The following is a 22169-nucleotide window of genomic DNA, read 5'->3' as shown; positions in this document are numbered from 1 at the left end:
ACATCGCTTTATAGTTTCTCCTTGAGATCTATATTGATTGATTGCGAATCAAGAACTTGATTATTTCGGTAATCAATATTTAGATTGATCTAACCGTACAAAGGAGTTTATTAGATTAAACATAAGAGCCTTTGTCAACGACTCATTAATATCTTCTAGCAAGATTGATTAGAGTGGTTACCAAACAGATTCTTCCTTTGCTGTTTGGAATACGATCCAAAGGACTTGATATTCACGTGCGTGACTCTAGAAGTCTAAGGCTCAGGGATAGTGACTAAACTAAGTAGTTAGGGGTAGTCTGCTTGGTTTCAACTATACGAAGTTGGTGCTGGATTTTGTATAGCGGCTTAATTCTGAGAGTATTTAAAACTGGACTAGGTCCTGGGTTTTTTTCTGCATTTGGGGTTTCCTCGTTAACAAAATCTTGTTGTGCCATTTATTTTATTATTCCGCAATTATATTTGATTTATATAATTTAAACTAAATTGCACTTGTACGTTAATTCTGTAACACTTGATATTGACCCTATAGAGTTTCGGTTATTACCGAACCTATTATCAAGTGCACACTTTGTTGTCGTATCGTCTCGATCTTGTATCCACAGTCAATCACAGTGACCTTGTTGTTGTATTGTCTCGATCTCGTATCCATAGACGATCACACAAAGTGTGAACCGAATTTGTTGTATTGTCTCGACTCTGTCCATAGACGACCACGTTCGGAAGAGGACTTATAGGTTGATAAATAAAAGATTCTGGTGTATGCAGGTACCCTCATCTTTTCAAATTCTTTAAAAAATCTTTGCTAATTATCTGCGAATATGATTTACTTCACATTACCACATATGGTTGGCCAGATTCGAATTATGTGCTGAATAAGATTGAATTCAGTTTTAGCTCTCTGAGTACTAATCATTCTTAATGCAAGTTCATGTTTTCGACTGACCGGATTAGTTGGGTTGATCCCCAACTTTTCAAACTCTATATATATATATATGATTGACAGCTTACTCTGGGGGTACCAACCTCACCTTGTTTGAGATTACGTGCTACTGGAAAGCAGGGAAACAAATACCTTTCCCTTCATGGGAGCCAACCCATCAGATTTGTTCTCGTTCTCTATCTTTCACTTTTATTTGTTTACTTTTTGCACATCATTTTAAGAATTTACCATCTTAATTTCTACATTGGATGACTTAATTACATTGAGGACAATGTAATGTTTAAGTGTGGGGGAGCGGTTAAGCATTTAGGTGTCTATAAGTTTTCACTTTCATTTTTTTTATTTGCATACATTGCATGAAATGACCAGCTGTTGAGCGGGTCTTTCAAAAATTGCATGATATGATCAACTGTTGAGCGGGTCTTAGGAAAAAAATGATCAATTGTCGAGCGGGTCTTTCTCTACGATGACCTGTCTCGCGATTTAGCAGACATCTCTATACCACTGTTTAGTGGATCTGTCTCGCTGTTTAACAGACATCTCTACATATCCAGCCGTTAAGCGGATATTTCTTATCTATTCACTGTGGAGAGGATATATTTTCGTTTTTGTTTTTCTCGGGACTAGCAAAATGTAAGTGTGGGAGAAATTGATAAGCACGTAAGTGCGACACAATTATATCCATATTTACACTAGCAAGAACTCGCTAATAATGCCGTTTTGAGCCTTTTATAGGAAATACAAGTAAACCTGATCACCCGAAGATAAATGACGAAATGCGAAGCTAAATGGCGTATGCGAGAAAAATAAGCAATGTTACTGCTCGCGGCACCAAAATGGGAAGCTCAATTATTGGATGTATGAGATTCCAGGTCAACAACTTATGAAGTGGCTTGTCATTTGTCGGACATGTGTAAAGAAATTGGACCGGGTCAACAAATGATTTCTAAATCCAGACCCATTTGTTAGGTCTTGTTTTCTCGCAACACCTAAAAAGAGAAGAGAAAGAACACACAAAAAAAAAGAAGGGAGGCGCGGGTACAATGTCGTTTACAGAGAATAAGGTTTTTTGAATTTGGTTTTCAATTCTCCATGATTTTCTATATTGCATGTTAGGGTTTATATAGAAGCCAATTTAATTGTATAAACTCTACGATGATATTTCTAATAATGATTTGATTGATTAGTAATTTCTCTTCATATAGCTTGTATTTTATCGTTTATGTGGTTTTCTTGATTTTTTATGCTTTTCAATTGATATTTCGTGCTTTGGATAAGTCTTTTGACGTGATATGCTTTAGGATTGATATGTAATGCTTTAGAATCAGTACTCATGTAGCGAAGGAAGTTACAACTGAGAAACAATATTTTAGAATTTAACATACCATCTTCCGAGACATGAGATTGATTTCGATATTTGTCTTGAGTGATAAATAAAAATTAGTAGAGTTTTATATGATTGAATTGGCGGAAATCGAAAACCCTAATAACCAACTTCATATTTTGTTTCTTGTTAGAATTATTTGTTATTTTGCTTTGTTCCAGAAGTTCTGAAAGATCGTTAAAACTTTATCTATTTGATTAGTAGTTCTCGATATTAGCCAGTAATAGTATTTTCACACTCCTCGTGGGAACGACATGAACTTTCCACTGTCTACTAGTTAGACACTGTGCACTTGCGGTATTTTATTGTAGGTTTCTGAGCTTATCAGATTACAACCTAAATAAAGCATCAAAACTAGATTAGATATTATGAATTATAATTACATAAGCTAATCACAAAACAAACCCATGCACTCTGATAATGTACAAATGAAATTTTTTCAAGTGATATGAATATGATAATGTGTTGTTTAGCAGGGAAAAAAATACATATGTAAAAGATATACAACATCCCTAAGTTCGATAAAGCTTTATGCTATGAAAACAAATATCTTCGCATGCACCATTTCTTTCAAGTAATCACCAACATGCTACTAAGAGATAAATAATTGAAGTACAAAAGCAAGAGAAAACATTAAACACCTTTTACACCAAACAATCTGCACATAACACAACAATCGTCATATCTTGCATACGAGTAGTTCCCCGGATATCAATATGTATATATAATATTGCCAATACCGTTAATGGATAATATTGCAAATACCACTAATAATCTTTACATATCTAATACACGGACTCCCGTGCTATTAAGTTGAAAAAGCGGGAGTATAACAACCATACCCAATATTTCGCTTAGCAATCTGTATGGACAAAATCCAATATATAATTCCAAGAGAATCAACTAGATAGTCAGACTCAATCAATGGAAATATATCCAAGAGTTGTATCTCTATTTCATAATGTAATCAGCAAATCAAACACATAGAATCCGTGAGCCTGATTATTATGTGAAACAACTTGAACGGTACCAAAGACCAATGTTCAAGTGTCAATCAATATAATCAACAACCAAAGGTTGGATTCTCTAATTGATTGAACTACGCACAACCTGTGATATTTCTATTATATAACAAAATATAATGCGAAAAAGAAATAGCACATGCACCAGAAATTTTGTTAACGAGGAAACCACAAATGAAAAAAAACCCCGGTACCTAGTCCAAATTTGAACGCTACACCGTATTAAGCCGCTACAGATACCAGCCTACTCCAAGTTAACTTCAGAATGGAATGTAGTTGAGCTCTAACCAATCTCACACTGATCAAGGTACAGTTGCGCTCCTTACGTCTCTGAATCCCAGCAGGACTCTACGCACTTGATTCCCTTAGCTGATCTCACCCACAACTAAGAGTTGCTACGACCCAAAGTCGAAGAATTGATATACAAATCTGTCTCACACAGAAAAGCCTATGGTATAGATAAATCTGTCTCCCACAGATAAACATGTGAGTTTTGTTCCGTCTTTTGATAAATCAAGGTGAACAAGAACCAATTGATATACCAGACTTATATTCCCGAAATACAGCCTAGAAATATCAATCGCCTCACAATAATCTTAATCGTATGGTAGCGAAACAAGATATTGTGGAATCACAAACGATGAGACGAAGATTTTTGTGACTACTTTTTATCTTGCCCATCGGAGATTAAATCTCGAGCCAATCTTAGAGAAGATGGTACTCAGTACGATAGAAACTGCAAGATCAGATCACACAACTACAGAGAAAATAGTTGGGTCTGACTTCACAATCCCAATGAAGTCTTTAAGTCGTTAACCTACAGGGTTTCGTGAAAAACCTAAGGTTAAAGGAGAATCGACTCTAGTCGCAACTAGTATCACACAGGAGGTGTGAGGATTAGGTTTCCCAGTTGCTAGAATTCTCCTTTATATAGTCTACAAATCAGGGTTTGCAATCAATATTACATTTTTTTTCCACTTTCAATAATATTTTCTCCTTCTTTGCTAAAAAAAAAAAGTATCCGCCTCAAAAAAAAAAAAAAAAAAAACGAGTCCATCTAGCAACACTCATTGGTGGACTACAACCCATCATCTTAGGGGTTACGGTTACAGCCGTACGCCTCTAGAGTTCCATCCATTATTGGTGGTGGTACGAGATTATCTTGAGTTTAGTGGTGGTGAATATTGGCCTTCAACAGGTCCTACTTACAGAAGTAGTAGTCAAAACGGACATGACTCCAGCGCTAATTAACTAACCAATGGGATCCCACTTAGTTATGTAGAGCGCCACTATTTTTGTCAAGGGCTAAAACTTCCAAAGGCAGAGGCAGCCAATCCTATTTCCTAAATTATCAGTCTCTGTAACCTCCTGTTTGATGATGCCTGATCAAGTACAAGGAATATCTGACTCGTTTTACTGCGAGTCTGAGTGACTACCGTTAAAACATGTAAAACTTCGTGATCACAAATAGAATATGAATCTATTTACACTATGTTTGTTTACTCCTGACTCATCTGAGTCGTCTAGATCTGAATCATCTGGATCTGAGTGAAATCACCTGACTCATCTGACTCAAAAAACGTGAGTCAGTGGTTTGGTCCCGTGAGTCAGGGGTATTTTGTTACCTGACTCAAATGGGTCCGAGTCAGGGATTATGTCTGAGTCATAGGTCGAGTCAGATCTGACTCAAAATGCAAAACAAACAGTCTGACTGCTGACTCGGCCCGAGTCATAGGTTGACTCAGATCCAGACGCCGAGTCAGCTGCAAACAAACAAGATGTTAGTTTTTTTACCATGACTTCTTCCTGGTTAGGAAACAAAACCAATTCCTAGATGAACTCAATGTCAATCATTCATACAACCTATAAATATCAACTCCCCGTCGTTATTCTGTTATATTCATAAACTTTTGTTCTTCCTTCTCCTTTTTTTCTTTCTTTACAATCAGTAGGTCATTCCTTTTTAAACTTACTACAAATTGCAACAGAGATGACACGGACATCTACTTTGAGGTCAGGAAATAAGAAAAGGTCAAGAAAAAGAATAACCAGAACCAAATCATCAACAATGGCTGATATTAAGACATGTTATAGGTATGCCGATGATCAAATCCATACCGCATGAAGTTCTTACGGAGATATTGGCGAAGGTGGCTTCTTCATCATTGGTTGACCACTTAAACGTCAACCAAACGTAAGAAATATTTTGGGTGAAATACTGATGTACCCCTGTTTTTTTTGGGCGCATACAGATGTACCCCCGTTTTTTTCACATTTACAAATGTACTCCTGTTTTGACCGTTTTTTTGAAAAAACGGCTAACGGAAAGTTAACCTCCATGTCAACAGTTAAATCTTCCAACTCACTTGCCAACTCGTCTATTCTTCCACGTAAGTTGTGTACACGTGGATGGTCCCTTAACAATCAACAGTGCTTCAAAGAGAACTGTAATTCCAAACTCAAATTGAACTTGTGTAAGTCTCAGCCTGTGGAGAAGACAATCAATCCTTACTATTTTCAAAATTGTTCACTTAACAATCAACAGTGCTCCAAAGAGAATTGTAATTCCAAACTCAAATTGAACTTGTGTAAGATGCAATAGTTATAGAAACAATAGTATATGAAGTATGCAAGGAATTCAAGAAAAATCTGCAAATGTAACTGCAATAGTAATAAAAGACTATCTATTTTAGTAACTCTACACTGTCTTATCTTAACATAACATTCCAGAAATTGTCTTAACATTCAAATATAAAATAGAGTCATCATAAACACAAACCAACATAAAATAGGTACATCTAAAGCTTCATATACTTCTTTGCTCTCTTCTTTCCTTTTGGGTTTGGAGCTGTAAAGGTTATGTTGTTGCTAACAGATCCAACATGGGTGTTGTGCTGACTGAAACTGGACTGAGAACAAGATTCATCACCTGCCTTTCTCATGACACCTTTGGATTTTGCAGAAGATGTTGCAGCTGGTTGGTAAGATTGAGCAACGCTTGTTTGCGTCTTAGATCTGCTAGCACAAGGTTGAGAATTTGCAGCAGATGCACCTCCAGAATTTGCAGCAGCTTTAGCTTTGTACTTTCTCTTTGGTGGAGCTTCAACTGTTGTCTGCTTTGTGCCATCAACACATGTTCTAGGCTTGAATCCCTTAGGATTTCCTCCAACTGGACCACCAACACAAGTTGATGAGTAGTGACCTTCATTTTTACACCTACTACATCTTCTAGCCTTCTTCTGACCTCTTGGTTCATCATATGACAATATCCTCTTCTTCCTTGGCCGGCCTGGCTTTCTAATGTCTACTGGTGGCTTCATCATTTCTGGTTTTTCTGGCTGCAAAGAAGTAAGAAGAAGAAGAAGATAAGAGTTAGAAAACTTGTGGAGGCTGTTATACTAGTACAATAAAACCCTAAAGGAATCTACTTTATTACCCTGATTTATTGCACAACAAACAATAAAGACAAAACATATAATATTTTAAACAAAAAATATTTAAAATTAAATGTACCTCTATCCAGTCAGCTAGACCCTCTAGTGGATTGAATTCAGGAGCATATGTCTTCTTGTAGTAGTCCATTGTGTAGTAAGGGCTACAGTACCTACAATATATAACAAAACAAAATGGCTTTGGTTAAACAATGTCCAAGCAAAAATGTAATACAAACCAAAATGTACTAAGGGGTTCAAGTTTAGGAAACTAACTCAGCCCAGTTAGGTCTCATTGGAGCCAAAGCACATACAACATGCTGGCATGGAAATCCCCTTAACTCCCATTGCAAACAGCTACAAATTTTCTTCTCAAGATCCACAATAAAAACTGCTTCATGCACACTAATCACTTCATAGACTTTGTACTTCACAGCTGGAACCAACTTAAAATTAGGATTCAAAGCTATCATCTTTTCTATCAACTTCATTGCTTTAGGAACTATGTCACCATCTCTCCATTTTGCAGACTCATTTCTTCTCTTATACCAAGTATTCATCACCAGATCTCCATACATCAGGCCTAACTTGCAGATGGGCTTATCCCTCATCTTCTTTGCCATATTGTTGAAGGACTCAGAAAAGTTATTATTAAGGTGCTCACATTTGCTGTCTTTTTCGAAATGGGACCTGGACCAGGTTTGTGGTTTTTCTTCTTTCAAGAGATACCAAGCAGCATCAGCATTCTCAGCCTTCATCTTGGCCATATGTTCCTAACACAAAAACAATGCTTATGGTTACATAACTTAAGAATTTTGAGGAAATATACTTAAACAAGTGAAATGTGCTTATGCATTACCTCAAAATGCTTTTTCTTGTAACATTTAGCTGCATTCCAAAGATGGTTCTGCAAACTAAAACTCTTGTAGGTCTTCTTGAAGTTTGCAAGCAAGTGCCTGTCACATGTAAATTCAAATACATTATAGGATTATTACAAGTGATCTAGAAAGAAAAAAGGGAATAGTAATCTTAAATCATACACATTATACCTAAAACAATATCTGTGTTCATCTAAAGGAAAGTGATAGTCAACACCCTCCAAGATTCCCTTTTGCTTGTCTGAGATGAAACAGATACGCACACCATCTTCATCTACCAGAGGCTTCAAATCTCCAAGGAAAATCTTCCAATTTTCTATGGTTTCGTTCCTACACACCATTATACCTAGCATAACTAAGCCATTCTGACCATCCAGACCTGATTGCATATAAAAAGTGAATTATAATCCAAAATGACATATAAATTGAATTACAAGAATGTATAAGTGAAGAAAAAGAAGAATTTACCTGTTGCACATAGCATCACACCACCAAACTTTCCATTCAAGTGACAAGCATCCAAGCCAATGACCCTTCTACATCCAGCCTTCCACCCCTTTATTGCAGGAGCAAATGATATGGTTAAAGAAAGGAACGTATTGTCTAGAGTGCCATATGAGAAAGAACAATGGCTTCCTGGGTTTCTCCTCTGCATACAACATAGTAGAATTAATAACTAACAAGAATGACAAAATGAATATTATTTGCAAAAACAACTAACAAGAAAAAATAATGTCAGAGATAAGAGTAACATTACCTTAACCATTTCACAAAAGTTAGGAACTTGTTGGTAACTCTTCTCATAACTCCCATATAGCTTCTCCAACACCATAACCCTTGCCCTCCATGCAGTATGGTATGCAATGGTGACCTTTGTGTCCCTTTTAAATTGTGCTGCTAAGTCATATGGACAAGGTATTTCTGCATCACAACCTGTCTCCCTTCTTTTTTCCATGTACCAATCAGCTACATAAGGAGGAATTGCACTTCTGTTGTACCCATCTCCACGACCTTGGTGGTTGTGTTCTATATTATACCCTCTGAGTGTAAAGGTGTCTCCTTCACCTTTTCGCTTGATGCCATATATAAAGACCTTACATTCCGTCTTCTCACAATTAACACATACTGCTCTTTGTTGCTTATTATCACATTTATTCCATACAAATTCATGTCCATTCATTACACAGAAATGCCTAACATGTTTCTTAAATTCATTTTTATCTACATATTTGGTACCAACTACAAGTTTAGTAGGATTAAATTCCTCACCTATCTCCTCTTGGAACAAGTCTTCCTCTTCTTCTTGCCTAAAGTGCTCTGCATATTCTTTCTCAAACTCTGCTGTGGGACAGGGCTCATTAGCTTGAGGTCCATTAAACTGGTGAGTTGCATTACATTCAGGCCCACCTGGTTTAGCTTGTTCTTGTCCACCTAACAAACAAACAAACAAATCCTACCAGTCAGTACCTTCATCTTAACTTGTTTTGAAAATACAATAACTAACAATAATGAACTGAAACAAATTAAACAAGCATATCATTACCTTCATCTTCTCCATCAGAACTCACTATATCCCCATAATGATCCTCTGAAACAACACACAAAACAACCATACAAAATTCATTTTTCAGATACTTGAGATACTATAACAAACACAAAACAAAAACAAAACAAACAATCAAATACCCAAGAAAAGAGAACATTACCTTCATTGTCATTATCAACCTCCACCTCACCAAAGTTAGGATCATCAAAATTATCTGCCAAGCCACCATCCGCAGCCTTTTTCAAAAATTCCTCATAGTCCTTTGCATGTTGTTCTTCATTATCATACCCACAGTTGAAGTTTTCTAAATCCTGCTCAGGGTGACACTCATCAGGTTCTTCATTTGGAAGTTGTACAACATACTGATCATCCTCAACAACGCTTGCTGCCTGTGTTGATTCAAACCAAAAGTCATGATTAAATGTTTCAAATTGTTCTTCAGGTATGTTGTCAGCTACACTAGACTGTGTTTGTTGGGTAAATTGAGGAACATATACTTCTTCTTTATCTAAGTCAATGAATAACTTCTTGTTTGCTGCCTGACATTGGTTCTTCTTCTTAGATAGTCTAGGACTTGTTCTTATAGGAATTTGCTTGGTTTTGCTCACTGGTTTCTTTGGTGTTGAAGACTTTGTTGGTGTCAAATACTTGTGTGGAATAGCTACCTCTGTTAACCCTTCTGAATACTCATGTGGAATGATAACTTGCATATGCAGTGTAGTCCAATTCTCATGTACTTCTGCATTATCCCAAAACCTCCAAAATTCTTCTTCAGTAAGCAATGAATCTGGTAAACAGGGGTCACTATACCATATTAAATCCACTTCCTCATTAGGCTGCAATCTAATTAGGGGCTTGATCTTTTCTTTCAATTGAAGGAGACCCATATCTGTTCTAGCCAACCCTTTGAATTCAAAACTCATCACAGTGTTCATAACCTTCACCTTTATGTCTCTCTTAGCATAATTGTCTTCAACTTCATTTCTACGCCAAATGTACATAAACAGTGTTAGTTCAAATTCAAACATTCATATACAGAAACACATACACATATAATATTCCACAAAAATGAGAGATTCATGTGTTAGAAATTTACATATAGATTCATGTTCAAAAATGAGAGATTCCACAAAAATGAAATAACAATCACTGGTTGCTTCTATAACATTATAATTTTTTCCACAAGCCATATACATAAAGACATTTTCATTTGCAGATTATTCACTGGCAGTTTCTATAACAATTTTTGCACGTTTCATTTGAGTAATAGCAACAGTAATCAAAAAATAAACCCTAAATCCATACATCTACTGTCATACACACAACACCATTTAATCGAAAAAAATACATACAATAACAGTTTCTAAATTAAACAGAACACCCTATAATCAAAAACATGTACAGAACACCCATAAATCAATAACAGTTTCAAAATCGTAAAAAAAATTACCCTAGAAATAAACCCTAAAACTGTATTTCACTCGATAATCATGAACTCTAACAGAAGACTCAAAATCGAAAAAAAATTAAAAACCCTAAATAATCATAACAATTTACATAATACCCAAAATTGAAAAACAAATTAACGGGAACCCTACATCACTATCATACACGAATACCCTATTTCATGAAATAGAAGAAAACCCTTTCTTTTCCAAAATCGAAAAAAAAAAATGAAAACCCTAAATCTCTGTGTACAAGAAAACATTGGTGTTGCTAACCTTTCTTTCCCTAACCTTTCCTTTTCTTTTTCTGGTTTCTTCTTCTCCTTCTTCTTTCCACGCCTTAGATTCACCATCTTTACTGGTCCTTGAAACAGAGAGAAAAGAGAGAGACGAGGGAAGAAGATGAGAAGAAGATGAGAGAAAAGAGAGAGACGAGGGAAGAAGATGAGAGAAAAGAGATTAGGTCGACCCTTCCTTCTTCTTTCCCCCTTCTTAGTTTTTTCTTTAATCTCACACCGTCCATTTTCTCATCTCGTTAAGATGTACGGTTAACATTAGCCCACATGTTAAGATTAACGGTCCAAATATCACACACGTGTTGGCGGAGAAAAACATAAATACTACACGTGTTGGCGGAGGTTACAAATACACTAAATCCGAACCCTTGATTTTCAACGAGATCTCCTTTACCCAGATGTGTGCCTGAGATCTTTGCACGTGGTACACGTATACATGGCACTATTTTCTCACACGATTTAAACACGTGGCGTAAATTTCTCACGATAAATTGACCAGTGACGAGAAATTGACGAGAAATTGACTTTTCTAACAGTTTTGGATGGAAAACATCCAACAGACCTATATTTGTAAATGTGAAAAAAACGGGGGTACATAGTTAAGTCGGGTGTAAATATAGGGGTACATCTGTTTATAACCCCAATATTTTCCATGATTCTTTTCTTTCTTTGCTGTTTATCTTTATCATTTTTTGGGTGTGATTAAGACTCATCTAATAGCCTCTTTTATTCTTATTGCCTTACAAAACACAAAAACAAAGGCATATGTATAAGTGGAGTCCAATTGAAAAAAAAAACCAGGAACAATGTTGGACACTTTTTCTAACTCTATACCTTTAGGAGTAATCTTATCTTGCGGACATCAATATGGATTCTCATCTGTCATCATATTGCAGTTGCAAGTTTTTCCATGAAGCTGTACAGGACGATTTTATAGATTTTATACTCCGACATGCCTCCCTTGATGAACTCCCAGTAATTCAATGGACCTCGAAGGCTGAGGTTGCATCTTTCCTGAAACGATGCGAACACGCTCAAAATCCAGAAGTTCTGTATAGACAAGGAATGGTATGTATTTGTTTTATAAAACATTCTCTTGCTTGTTGTACTAAACACTAGTGATGGTAAATCAGTTTACGGGTTGAAAAAGCGAGTACTTGGAGATCTTTTTATTGATGCATCTTTGATCTTTTTAGTGATATATCTTTGCCAGACTGACAAGAAATCAAGATTTACATTAGGCTGACATAATCAAGACCAAACTTCCTGATTTTGTGTTCCATTTTGCAACTTTCTTCTAGTCATATGACAACGAACCACTGAATGGGTTGATAAACATTAGATATCTTATAAGCTTGGGGGTCTTATACGGATCTTGTTATCTTTCTTGACCACTCATTGAGCTTGCGGGTATACCAATCTTTCTTAACCTAACTTTTCTAATAAACCTTTGAATCCTTTTGCAACAAGGTCCTTGGGGTCATTCAAAGCGAAGACCACCTATTGGTGTGATGGCTTGTGCGAACAGATATTAATATACAGGACCCACAATTGACTCACGTCTCCATTGTTTTAACTTCTTTTTTTGTCTTAGGTGGAGTTCTTTTATAACAACCAAATCGACTTAGGGCGGGAGTTATTGCAAAGATCATCTAATTCTGGGCATACAGTTGCCACGTATGTTCTAGGAATTATATTCCTTGATTCTGGTGATCATCAATCAATCCTTAGAGGGAGAGAATTATTGAACAGAATATTAACAAAAAGATCCAATAACAAGACATCGAGAGGTGAAGATGTTGAAGAATGCCGAAAGAAATCAAGGAGGGTTATTAGGCAATTGTGGGTTAACAATTCTCTTAATCCCTCACAAAGCCAAGCTTGCAATAGTTCAAGATGCACAACTGGTCAGAAAAATGTAAATGGATGGTCATCGAATTACGAAGATATGTCGGATTGCGAAATATGCAGATGCAACCGCGAGTTTTCTCATTTTACTAAAATGGTACTAGGTGTCAACTAGTTAGTCATGAGTCTCGTTGTAACTAACAAACAATTTTCTTCAAATGGGTAGTTAAACTGATTATATGGCATACAACGTACCTTAAGAATGTCATGTGTGTAGATTGCTTTATTAGTCTCTGAAGTTTGTTGGGACTGTCGTTTCAGTGAAGTATTCCTTCCGTACCGTATCAGCAGAGCAAAATCTCACCTGCATATAAAAACTAACCATATTACCAGGCATAGTAGCAATATACATCCATCATCCAACAACATACATACATTTGGAGCATTACTGACCAAGAAGATAGTATTAACAAACTTGCAGAGGTAGACTTTAGTTGAACTTACAAGAGAAGCATATGATCTTAATAAGGGCTTGATTAGCTGCCAAAGCGGAAAAAACAAGAAGGGGGTATCCACAAACAGAACCTGTCCCAACCGCTTTGGATAGTAATAGTAGAACACATCGAACTGTGAAATAAAGAAACAAGCCAATTAGTCATAACGTATTTGACATCATCAAGTGGATGGTAGAATTCAACTATATAAAGTCCCTAACGCGGTTGACTGTATATATATTATGCATCTTATAGTGCAATGATACAATGCAACCAGAAACTTCTATTAATTGGTTTTCAAGATGAAATCATAACTCGATGTCAAAAAAAAAGAAAAGAATGAAGAATGAATATAGTGACTGATCGAAAATTGTGAATCCAGATTTAAGTTAACATTACCAGAAACCTCAAAAATTCAAAGTCAGAATTCTCTGTGCCAAATCCTCGGAAGTCAAATATTCCAAGTATTTCTTCTTTCCCATCTGGGAGTCTACTTAATGCCTTCTCAATCAGAAAAACACAAAGCTTCTCATTCTCAATTTGATCTTCCTTCTGCAACCACATCATTGTTGCAATATCATTATAGCCGCAGTTACCAGAAAACGTAATATGACAGCTTAAGAAACCCCCAAAGAAACAAGTAATATCAGAGAACCATGAACACTGATAACACAACAAAAGATAAAGTTCAATGCTATAAAAGAATACAACGTTTTCTTGAGATCACTAATTTATATCCATGATACTAAGAACAATGTACATAGGGAATTCACTTTTCAGTCTTACATCAGGAAAATGCTTAGAAGCCACAACCACAAGTACCGGCATGCCATTGACATCAAGACAGTCATGCACAAAGGCTTTCCCAGTTCGAGCTAGTCTCTCCACAGACTCCTCCGACAATTCTGAAACGTTAAACTCTTGACGCCATTTCTAGTTGGGTCAAGGATGAATACTACAATTTGCATGAATGGCTAAAAAGAAAGTAGAATGCTAAGAGAAACTGTAAAATCAAAAGCCAATAACGAAAATTGCCACCATATTTGTTAAGCTACTTACAGAATACTTGGTTCAGGTAATTGAATATAACAGGAATTTAACTACTTGAACCAAACATATATTAATGCTAATGAAATCTTTTTCCATGCAAAACAAAATTTCTATGAAATTTTCGAAATTAATCGAAGCAATCAGTCCAAGTGCTATTTAATACTAAAGAAATCACGAATAAGGTTGTAATGGATACAATGGCTTTAGTCAATTTTGAAACAGATTCCACAATGTCAAATTTTCTATCTTTGAGAAACCAAAGAATCATATCCTCGTCATCTCTTCCATTCTTTCCAACTGGGAGATTTTTGTAATCTTTCTCAAGAGTTTGTTTTACTTTCATTACCATCTGCAGAACTTAAAAACATAGTTCCAATAAATTCGTACACAACTTATTCAAGAGCTCTATGGTGTAAAATTGAGTTCCCTGAAAAGATAATTGCATATTACTGAACTAAGTAGAGAATAATCCAATTACCTTGTGTGGTTCAACTGGTTCTGATTTTTCATTTTTAATTGAGAATTTGCGAACCCGAAGAGGTTTATTAGTATGATGATTTGGATTTAATAAATGGTGACGAAGAGGGTGACGAAGACGGATAGCCATTTCTCTCTATCTTCTTAAACTCTCTCTCCCACGCTCGCTCTATCTGCGTTTCTCCTTTGTTTGGAAGCCTCGTATAATTGAGGGGGCTTCTCTAGGATTCCTAATGACTAGGTGGTTAGTTGAGGGGGATTTCAAGGGCATATCATTCTTTTCTTGGGTACATTATTTATCCTAGCGAGATTGGGGTATACCCAGATTAATTGGGGTATACCCAATTTTAATTGGACTCTTTTTAAGGGCTAAGGGGGAGTTCCAATGGGTGAAGTTACAATACTATCCTTGTCCTTTACAATTCTATTACCCTAATCAGTTTTTTATTTTCATTTCATCTTCCTTCTTCTCTTCTTCTTCTCCTCCACCACCATACCGACCTCCCCCACCACCGCCATCAAAACTCGACGATTAAATCGAGTGGATCGTCGATTCAAAAATTACGATTAATCTTCAAAAATGGAACCACCACGGCGGAAGGGAACTCGTATGAAAGACGCTAATAGAAAACCCAATGAATACAACCCTGGATTTGCAAAATTAGTTCAACAAAAAGAGAAGAAAAAAACGGTTGAAGAAGAAGAATTCGTAGCCGCTGAAAAACGAGAAATGGTGCGATTAAGAAAGTAAGAGTCTAGTTAAACTCACTTCAGTACTTCAATTTCATGTTTGCATGTCAAATTAGGTCAGAAAAATCGAATCTTTGAATTTGCAGTTATTTCGTCGACAAGGTGTTTGTTTCACGACCCTGCCGACTTTTCATAGCTAGGTTTAGTCGGCAAAATCTTAGGTTGAAGATCTTGCCGGCTGTTTAGTATCTGTAACTGCTACTTGCAGGTCGGCAAGGTATTCAACCTAGGACCATGCCGGCGTCAGTTTTTTTTTTAGCAAGGTCGGTTATAAATCTTTACCTTGCCGGCTGAATTTCAATTTTTTTTGTGTCTCCTGATGCCTTTAATTATGAAAATCGGAATGGTTTTTGAATACGACCCTGCCGGTTGTATGTTGGTCGGCACTGTTTTGATTATAAAGCCTGCCGACTATTGATGTTGAAAACCCTGTGTTCATAGTGGTTTTAAGCCGGCAGGTTATTGGAATAAAACCCTGCCGACTATGCTTTTGCCGGCATGTTGTTTAGATATCCACCCTTCTGATCTTGGTCCGCCGGATTGGTTGTATATTTAGACCCAGTCGACTTATAATTTTTTTTCTTAATTGTTCTTGTTCAGGTTGCAAAAGGCAAAGAAGAAAGCTCTGAAAGCTCTTAGTCCTCCTTCAAGACTTCCTCGTGTTGGTGAAAAACTCTTGACTTCAACACATCGAGGGGCATACGTTGTGCCGGGAATGCTCAGGATCCATGTACCGAATGATTCTGAACCACCATCGGAACCCAGTGATTCAGACGAGACTCCAGATGAAGATCAATCAATTCCATCTGGTAGAAGAGGTGATGCTGATGATGTTGATAAAAGCACTCCGACTGCTGGAGGAGGTAACAATGATGATGATGATGGTGATCAGGACATGCCTAATGTTGGAGGAGGTAATGATGATGATGATGGTAATGGAGATAAAGATAAGGATATCGAAGATGAAATTGTTGAAGAAAAAGAAGAAGAACAAAAAGAAGAAGAAAAAGAAAGAGATGGAGAACAAACTCAAGCTATTGTTCAACAAATCGAAGCTTCAACTTCAACTGAAACCGGAAAGAGGAAGAGGGTTATCACTAAACCAGTTGATTCCCACATGCCTCCCCGTCACTTGATGGTTAGGCTGAAAGCAGGTGAGCCTCCAAAGGGGACCCCAAAAGATGGTGGAAATGTTCTTTTTTGGATACAAAGACTCATGGGCATGTACGATCCATAATACTATCGTAAGTAATCTCAATCTGTCTTTTTTTTTTATTTAAGTGTGTATCTATCTTAAATTTGCGTCAAAGTGTTTGTATTTCTTTTCATTTTGTTTCTTTGGTATTTAGGATCACAAGCATACCATCCGTCTCATGAGGCGCCAAGCTTCATGTTCAGTGACTAAGAATTGGGATCTTGAGGATGAATGTGAGGAGGTGAAAGTGATTGTCAAGAACTCCGGGTTGTGGCTTGCGGTGGAGAGTTCGAATATTTAGCATGATAGAGTTACTGTATCTGCATTATGTGAGAGGTTCTACGGAGAGACTGATACAATGTTATTCCCACTCAGTGAGATGACGATAACTCCCGATGATGCTCATCAAATTCTAGGCCTCGAGGTTGAGGGAAAAGCAATCAATGAGGGCTTCGATAATAAGATTTCTTGGGAGAAGATTTACAAATTGAGCAAGAAATTGTTCGGTTGGGATCAGACTGAGACGAAGTCTATGCTTGTGAAGAAGGATGGTCGTCTAAGCAAGAAGTTTAATCTGAAGCAGTTGAGGGACACATTATGTGACACCAAGAAAATCTTTGATAAAGAAGGAAGGGTGAACTCGGTGCGAACCAATGCTACGCGTCATCTTATTTTCTATACGTCCTGGGCAAATGTATCTTCCCCGACAGTTCTGGAAGCTTAGTCGACGCTAGTTATATGCAACTATTGGATCCCTTAGATAAGATGCATGACTATTCTTGGGGTACTGCGGTGGTCGCCTTTTTGAAAAATGAGTTGGAAAAGGGTTCTAGGGAAGTCACTGCGCAAGTTAACGAAAATATATGTCTCTTCCAGGTAATTTTATTGTCTAAATCATTTATATTTGCAAAATTCTCGTAAGATAAGATTCTTACTAAATTTTGTGTTTGCATAGGTTGGATATATGAGGACTTCCCTACTTTGGTGAAAGCCAACTCCTACATCAAAGTGGATGAGAATGTTGCGCTTGATAAGCCAAGAGGGCAAAGATAAAGTTTTAAGGGTGGTCAGGATAAGGAAATACCGCAACAGCTTATCAAAATCCGAATCGCCATCGACAAATTGACTGCGGATCAGGTAATATTTGATCTGCATCGAGATGCTAGAAATCAAGGTTTAATCTAAAGGAGAGATGATGTTGCATTATACTACGGCCTATTGTTGTGCACCCATGGATATTCAATGTACGATCCACATCGGGTAATTCGACAATTGGGTTACATCTAAGAAGAATCCCATTTCGATGTTGAGTCAGACTTTAAAGTGCTAAGGGAGGACTGCACCACGTCCCAAAAAATTATTAACGTCGCTTACGTTCCAGCTCCAGTTAAAGATCATTGGAATGAAAGACGTGGCTGTAAAGTCGATACAAGTCTTTTGGACGAGGTGACAAAAGGTCATGAGGCTAATGAGAAATACATGACGTGGTATTTGGGTTGGGCTCGTCCTATTGTGATTAGGGAAATGACTGTAGAAGAATTGGCTCGTAAGAGGAAGATTGCATCGAAAGACCCGACAACAAGTCTTAAGTTGTTTGTAAGTATTTTAGAGTTGCTCTTACTGTTTTAAGATTACATTATCGAATCATTCTATTAATTGTTTGTTGTTTAATTGAAGAGGAGAGGGTGTTGTGTTGCGCGAAAGACAGAGGAGAGCCTTTGTCGATTGAAGAGCAAAGCAAGCACATTGACTATGCTTGCAATATTGACAATGAGGATGCCTATGAATTGTTCAAGAAAGCTGATGCTGAAGTAAAGAGGGAAGAAAAATCCAGGAGGGAAGCACAAGCCAAGACGAATGCTGACAAAAAAAGGGCTCGTAGTGGTCGTGGTGGTGAAGGTAGTAGTAGTGGCGGTGCTCCTAAACGGGGCCATGGTCGTGGTGGTGAATGAATGCATTCCTAGTTTATTTCTTTATGTTGTGGTAGAAAATGTTAAGGTTAACTGTTGGACAAATGTTTTTTTTAAGGTTTATGAGACATTTTTTCGTATTTTGGACAAAAAATGTTGGATTTCTAGTTGTTGGATGAATGGTTTGTTTAGCTACGTAATTCAATACTTATGCCGGCATGCTTTTCTTAAATTACATTGCTGACTACACCAGGGCCGACAAGGCTTTGAACTGTCAGACTGTTGGCCCTGACAGCAGAAATTATTTGCATACCAGGGTCGGCAAGGTAATCAGATCAATACCTAGCCGGCTGTTATGCAGCCGGTATGGTATTATGTTATCGACCCTACCGGCTATGTGTTGCAGAAAATACTTTCTCCCGATGCCTAAAATCATCATAAGGTCGACACGGTTATAAATTACGATCTTGCCGACTGTATCGTAGCCGACACGCTTTTGACCAAATACCATTCCGACGGTTAAACAGAAGAAAATCAACTCCTGATGCCTAAAATCATCATAAGGTCGGCATGGTTGTAAAATATGACCTTGACGACAATATCGTAGCCGGCACGCTGGTGACCAAATATCTTTCCGGAGGTTACACAAAAGAAAATGAACTCCTGATGCCTAAAATCAGCATAACGTCGGCATGGTAACAAAATTTCGACCCTGCCGGCTAGACTTAGTCGGCATACTGGGGGGAAAAAACCTCGACGGAGAATTCAAAATTCAAATTTTTGCAAGTACAATTGCATTGATTGACTTGTACTTATGCACTATAACAGCCAAATATGGGCACCATCCTATAAATACACTACTTCTCTCTACAAAACAACACACAACTATTCGCATATACTCTCCAAAGCTCATATCATCATACACTCCATCTAACTCACCCAATAGATCTTTACATACAACAATGACTTCATTTGAGTCAAATGAAGATTTGGCAATCACCAAAGCGTGGTACGCGGAAACTCGAGTTAGACATCAGTCCTCCGTAAGGGTGGATGTCGTAACCTTTTGGGCTACGGTACACAACAAATTTAGGCAAGAGTTTGGGAATCCCAATGTAAGAAGTGTTCAACAAGTGCATGATAGGCACCTAGTCATTGAAAATGCGATACTCGCGTTTTTAGCTCTCCAACCCCGGATTTTCAACGCTACCAACTTCAACTTGTCCATTGAACAATTTGTAAGTGTTTTTGTGGTTTATTTTACGTGATCCATGTTGTTTGATCTTCCTACTAAACACCACTAACAAAGTAAGTCTGTGTTTTGTTTTTGTAGTATGAAGTTTTCAAAGCGCGCTACTTGGAGGAAAAGGGGGAAGCATTCGCATTCGATGCAAGCTATGAATTCATGGTCTCCAAAATCCCGGAGTATGCCCCGGACTTCATGCAGGCCGGAGATGAATGAGATTCCTCCAACGAAGATTGATGGTCTTAGTGTAGGTTTTGTGGGTATATCTCTATGTAAACCCTCACGAGACTATAACTCGTCCACTAGGGTCGCCTAGGGGTTCAAAGGCTTGATGCACATGCTAAGTGCATTCGTTTTTCCGTCGATAAGGAGTTAGGTTTTATGTTTCAATCAATGTAGTAACCAAAATTTCATGAATAAAGTGAATTACATCTTCCCATATTCTGTTTTATGTTGGGTATAACTACAGGCCGACAATGTTAGAAATCATTAGCATGCCGACTATAAGTCATCCGACAGTGTTTTAAATTATGTGCATGCCGACTATATGATAGCCGGCATGGTAGGAAATATTTACATGCCGACCGTACGATTGCTGGCCCAAGATAGTCGGCATATTCTTCATTCAAAAACCCTTCCGTCCTAAAAATGGTCGGCGTGTTATTCATCCGAGGACCATGTCGGCTATACTTAGTCGGCATCCTATTTAAACGTCGACCAAGCCGGCGGATCTTGGTCGGCACCTTATTCAAACCTGGACCTTGCCAACCTTTTATGTTTTCAAAACTAAAATTTTTGATCGAAATCGAACTCGACATATAAAAGGTTTAATCTACGGAATTCTCATTTTCAAAATTTTAACCTAAACTCAATTAATTAACCTAATCAGAATTTTTAGTGTTAATTAAATAAGGGCATATTAGCCATTTAGAAAATACAAGGTTAAGGGGTGGCTTCTTTTACTTCAAAATGTCTTGGCTTTTGTCTTATTAGGTATACCCCAATAGTTTGGATATACCCCAATCAAGCCAGGTTATTTATATGTCCCTACTTTTGACACCCAATAAATATATCCTTATACAACAATAAATATATCCCTATATTATTTAATAACTTTATCATTTAATATTAGATTACCTTAATACCCTCACCCATATAATATTTTTATTTATTTCAAAATGAAACAAATTTCTTCCTCTACCACTTCACCCGCACCACCACCACCATTCCACCACCACTAGCACCACCACCACCACCACCAATATTCAACTACCATTCCACCACCACTGTTCAACGACCACCACCCACCAACCGCCACCACCACTAATATTCCACCACCACTTTGGCACCACCACCACTAGTCCGCCGCCGCCACCACCACTATTCCGCCACCACCACCATCATTTGTCTGCCGCTGCCACCACTAGTCCACCGCCGCCACTACCACCACCACTAGTCCACCACCACCAACACCAACACCGACGTCGCCACCAATCAACCGCCGCCGCCACCTCTATCACCGCCACCGTCGCCGCCGCCACCACTGGTTCAGATATTTTTATATCAACAACAGTAGTTGATCCAAATAAAAATAGAATCAACAGTAGAAGTTGATCTAACTTAGAGGATCAACAACAGTAGTTGATAAAAAAAAGGATCAACGGTAGAAGTTTATCCAATTTAGGGGATCAACAACATTAGTTGATCCCATAAATTGGATCAACATTGAAAGTTGATCCATGTAAATGGGGTGAACTTGGCATGATTCGAACACACATTATCTGACATGGAGTCAACCATGCTACCATTGCACCACAAATTCAACATTTGAAGAACTTTACATGATTTAAATTACAAGCATGATTATACTAATCCAAGGAAATGTTTTCAACAATAGGAGTTGAGCGGTTCAACAACAGTAGTTGATCCCATTAAAAATATGGTCAACAACAGGAGTTGATCCCATAAATAGGATCAACAACAATAGTTGATCCCATAAAAAATTGGGTAAATAACAAGAGTTGATCCCCTTTATGGGATCAACAACAATAGTTGATCCCATAAAAATGGTGTCAACAGTAGGAGTTGATCCCATAAATAGTTAATATCATGCATTGTTGGTGATTTCAGTACCTGATACATACATAATCCCCAATGTAGTAGTCCCCAAATTTGCTCCTAGTTGCAAAATAAGGCAATCCCCATTGTTGATTCCACAATCCCAACAAAAGCCACGACCAACACCTTCACAACAC

The 22169-nt window shown here is 37.5% G+C and overlaps 1 protein-coding gene across 7 annotated transcripts; it reads right to left on the bottom strand.

Annotated features, from left to right (window-relative positions):
• Positions 1-6023: 6023 nt before the first annotated feature.
• On the bottom strand, positions 6024-15019 carry LOC113300108 (motile sperm domain-containing protein 2-like). Of its 7 annotated transcripts, none has more exons than XM_026549287.1 (14): positions 14815-15016; positions 13686-13838; positions 13297-13419; positions 13048-13156; positions 9701-10187; positions 9364-9592; positions 9201-9245; positions 8415-9088; positions 8126-8306; positions 7829-8036; positions 7639-7735; positions 7056-7552; positions 6862-6952; positions 6024-6686 (listed from the first exon to the last, which is right to left on the bottom strand). In XM_026549287.1, exons 4-14 carry the CDS (start codon positions 13059-13061, stop codon positions 6147-6149), a joined length of 3063 nt encoding a protein of 1020 aa, XP_026405072.1. In that variant the 5' UTR covers positions 13062-13156; positions 13297-13419; positions 13686-13838; positions 14815-15016; the 3' UTR covers positions 6024-6146. The 7 variants fall into 7 exon arrangements, with proteins under 7 accessions (XP_026405072.1, XP_026405071.1, XP_026405073.1 ...); XM_026549288.1 differs by having other exon boundaries at positions 6025-6686; positions 9869-10187; XM_026549286.1 differs by having other exon boundaries at positions 9364-10187.
• Between the last annotated feature and the right edge of the window lie 7150 nt (positions 15020-22169).

The sequence above is a fragment of the Papaver somniferum genome, chromosome 7, assembly GCF_003573695.1.
Source record: "Papaver somniferum cultivar HN1 chromosome 7, ASM357369v1, whole genome shotgun sequence".
In the NCBI taxonomy this organism is placed as follows: domain Eukaryota; kingdom Viridiplantae; phylum Streptophyta; class Magnoliopsida; order Ranunculales; family Papaveraceae; genus Papaver; species Papaver somniferum.
The sequence above is the reverse complement of the archived record's forward strand: the minus strand, read 5'-3'. Positions and strand labels throughout refer to the sequence as shown.